This window comes from Populus euphratica, unplaced genomic scaffold, assembly GCF_000495115.2.
Source record: "Populus euphratica unplaced genomic scaffold, PopEup_1.0 scaffold26.1, whole genome shotgun sequence".
NCBI classification, from domain to species: domain Eukaryota; kingdom Viridiplantae; phylum Streptophyta; class Magnoliopsida; order Malpighiales; family Salicaceae; genus Populus; species Populus euphratica.
This window is the reverse complement of record NW_011499896.1, coordinates 1403657-1407282: the sequence shown is the minus strand read 5'-3', so window position 1 is coordinate 1407282 and position 3626 is coordinate 1403657. Positions and strand designations below refer to the sequence as shown.

At 39.1% G+C, this 3626-nt stretch overlaps 1 protein-coding gene across 1 annotated transcript; it reads left to right on the top strand.

The window, feature by feature from the left end:
• Positions 1 to 605: 605 nt before the first annotated feature.
• Positions 606 to 3234, top strand: LOC105132139 (serine/threonine-protein kinase-like protein CCR1). The gene has a single exon (XM_011035467.1). It carries the CDS (start codon positions 781 to 783, stop codon positions 3076 to 3078), a length of 2298 nt encoding a protein of 765 aa, XP_011033769.1. The 5' UTR covers positions 606 to 780; the 3' UTR covers positions 3079 to 3234.
• The last annotated feature ends 392 nt before the right edge of the window (positions 3235 to 3626 follow it).

The following is a 3626-nucleotide window of genomic DNA, read 5'->3' as shown; positions in this document are numbered from 1 at the left end:
TTTCTATCAATTTTGATAGTTAACATTAAGTTAATTAGGTATTAAGCTTTCAATAAAATAAATTTTTTATTAAATATGACTACTTGCATGACTTACATCATAATTTTAGTTGAATTACTTAAGTTTACTTGATTTTTTATTAACTATTAATTTCTATCAATTTTGGTAGTTAACATTAAGTTATTAAGTTAATTAGGTATTAAGCTTTCAAATATATTTTTTTAAAAGATTATTTTTGTAAATTTTGCTAGTCAAACTAGATTGATATAATTAATTTAATATATTCGCATCTTATTATTAAATAAAAGTATTATATCATACTTTAATTTTTTTTAAATATTGTCTAATATATACTTAATTTTGAATTGTTAGTCAAAATCTTTTTTTAGGGAACACGTTAGCGGCGCCTAAACCTTTTTTTTTAGTGTTCAATAAGATTTTTCTCAGACCTCCAGGCATCACGTGAGTCAATAATCTAGATACTAAGGCAGGTGCTAAATTGTTAAAATTGACCACTCCAACGACTAGTTTGGATTTCGTTACGTTTTTCAAGTAACAACGGTCTGGTCTCCCAACAAACAAAACTGTAAAAATGGCGACGACACCCGCGTTTCTTTCCCCGTCCCTTCTAATTATCTACAACAATACAATATCATCATCAAAATTATAGCTCTAACTCCAGCAGCAGCAGCTAAAATCTCAATTAGCAAGCAACCTCCAATCATTTCGGTTCATGAAATTCCTGGTACTCCAAATCCTCTGCTTTACTTCCTTTAAACTATGCAGTTACAATCTTGCTTCGTCGGCCTCTTTCTCCTCCTCTCTTGTATTTCTGCATCTGGGTTTGGATCCATGGGCCCCATCTCTGCCGCATTTGGAGACCATGCCTTCTTCTGCGCCATCGACGCTAGTGGCAAGCAAGATGTTATTTGTTGGATAAAGAATAACACTTTGCCACCATCATCATCCTCAGCTTCTACATCTGCTTATTTTAGTAATATTGGTCCCATAGCAGCTCTATCAGGCGGCGAAGGATTTCTTTGCGGAATCTTAGCTAATAACTCACAAGTATTCTGTTGGAGCTCAGTTTATTCAGGTCCAAATCTTGTTCCTTCAGTTTATAGGAACACAGCTTATTCTCATATTGCAGCAGGAAAGAATCATGTGTGTGCTATTAGAGGATCTTATTACTCTGATCATGATTCCGGCACGATTGATTGTTGGAATATTATCAACGGTGCTAATAACAGTTTAACTTCTGTACAGGGCACTGGTGTCTTTTATGGCCAATCTATTAGTAATCTTGTGTTTGATAAGGTTGTTTCTGGTGAAGAGTTTAGTTGTGGTGGGGTTAGAGGAAGAGGGGTTGTTTGTTGGGGACCGAACAAAGATAGGTTCGGCGTTTCGAATTTCTCCGAGAATTACATGGTTTTAGCTTCAGGGAGGGATTCCGTTTGTGGGATTTTGGAGGGGTCTAATGATGTCAAATGTTGGGGCAACAGTACTAATTCATATTCAACCCCTCCCGTTGGGACCCGTTTTGTGTCACTCACTGCTGGAACTAACCATTTCTGTGGGATTAGGGAGGATAATCATGCAGTCGAGTGTTGGGGAAGTTTCAATTCATCTTTAATTCCAAAGGGTGGTTCTGGGTTTATGGCGATTGCTTCGTCTGATTTCACGACATGTGGGATAAGGGAAGATGATTTGGTTATTGATTGCTGGTTTGCTAACGGGACTTTGCCACCTGATTACAGTCCTCCTTTGGAGTTGTGCAGCCCAGGGCTATGTAGTCCTCGTTCTTGCGGTGAAGGAGAGTTTGTTTTCAATGCAAGCATTCTAAATGAACCGGACTTGACAAGCTTGTGTGTTAGAAAGGACTTAAAGATTTGTTCTCCATGTGGGTCAAATTGTTCTGAAGGTTTTTTCTTATCTAGTCCTTGTACTGAGAATGCCGATAGAGTATGCACAGCTTGCTCTCTTTGCCAGAACAATTCTTGTTGGGAAGTTTGTGGGTTGAAATCATATAATGAGAAGCAATGGCACAACTTGCGCAGATTAGCAGTCATAATTGGTTCTTCTGCTTTGGGTTTCTTGTTGATATTAGTTAGCTGGTGTGTTCTTCCATGTTTATTCGCCAGCCGAAACGAAGAAAGAACAAAGAATCAGTTTCATTCTTGTATTGGCAAACCAGAGCTCGAAGCTGACGTTGCTTATGATTCTTACCTTCCTCAATCCATCACTCCTTGTCCTGGGAAGGCTCAAGTTTTCCGACTATCAGAGCTTAAAGATGTCACCAATGGATTCAGAGAGTTCAACGAGCTTGGTCGAGGAAGCTATGGTTTTGTTTATAAAGCAGTTTTAGCTGATGGGAGACAGGTTGCAGTCAAGAGGGCAAACGCTGCCACGATAATTCACTCTAATAGCAGGAATTTTGACATGGAATTAGAGGTCCTCTGCAACGTTCGGCATTGCAATATTGTGAACTTGTTAGGTTACTGCTTAGAAATGGGGGAAAGGCTGCTTGTCTACGAGTATATGCCCCATGGCACGCTTCATGATCACCTCCATGGTGGGCTTTCTCCTCTGAATTGGAGCCTTAGGTTGAAGATTTCAATGCAGGCTGCCAAGGGACTTGAGTACCTTCACATGGAAGCGGAACCGCCAATTGTCCATCATAATGTCCAGACTTCTAACATCCTTTTGGATTCTGACTGGGGAGCACGAATCGCAGATTTTGGGCTTCTTTCAGCAAATGAGAAGGATATTTGTGGAGATATGAAAAGTGATGTATACAACTTTGGAATTGTACTGCTAGAGATTCTTAGCGGAAGAAAAACTTATGATAGAGATTACACTCCACCAAATATTGTTGAGTGGGCTGTGCCATTAATTAAACAGGGCAAAGCAGCTGCCATAATTGATAGATATGTCACTTTTCCAAGAAATGTGGAGTCCCTACTTAAAGTTGCCGAGATAGCAGAATTGGCTGTCAGAGAAAATCCTAACGAGCGACCTACTATGTCGGATGTGGCAACCTTTCTAGAGCAAATTGTGAAGGATGGATTGCTCTTGTAGTCTACAGACAGGATCCTTAGATGTCGATTGAAATTGATATGACGAAAGAGGTACCATTACCTCACCTTCAGCACTGAGTGCTGCTATACGGCTACTGTATACATGTCTTGAGCATTTTTGTACATCACGTTGTTTCAATACCCCCCTTCCCATTTTCTCTTTGTTATCTTTGTGTTCATTTATAGATGTGATGGGGAATTCCATTTGTATACCATTCTACATGTTTTGATCTCCAAGGAAGTTAAAAACAAAAAATTTGCCCATCTGAACACTGGACAACAATGCCTTGATGTAATAGACTAGGACAAATTCATATGAATCCGCTGAAACTCAAATTCCAAGCCCAAAAATTACACGAACCACAAAAACGAAAAGTTTGCCAACGCAGTCCTAGTCAATGTTCCAATCAACCACCCTACGTTTAATAATCCTTTGGTGGTCCCCATGCTTGTATAAATGCTTGGGAATCTAGATTTAGATTGATGGTCCTTCCTGTTTCAGTGATAAAGAATATTGCAAATCGCTAGCGATGAGAATTCTTGAATTTA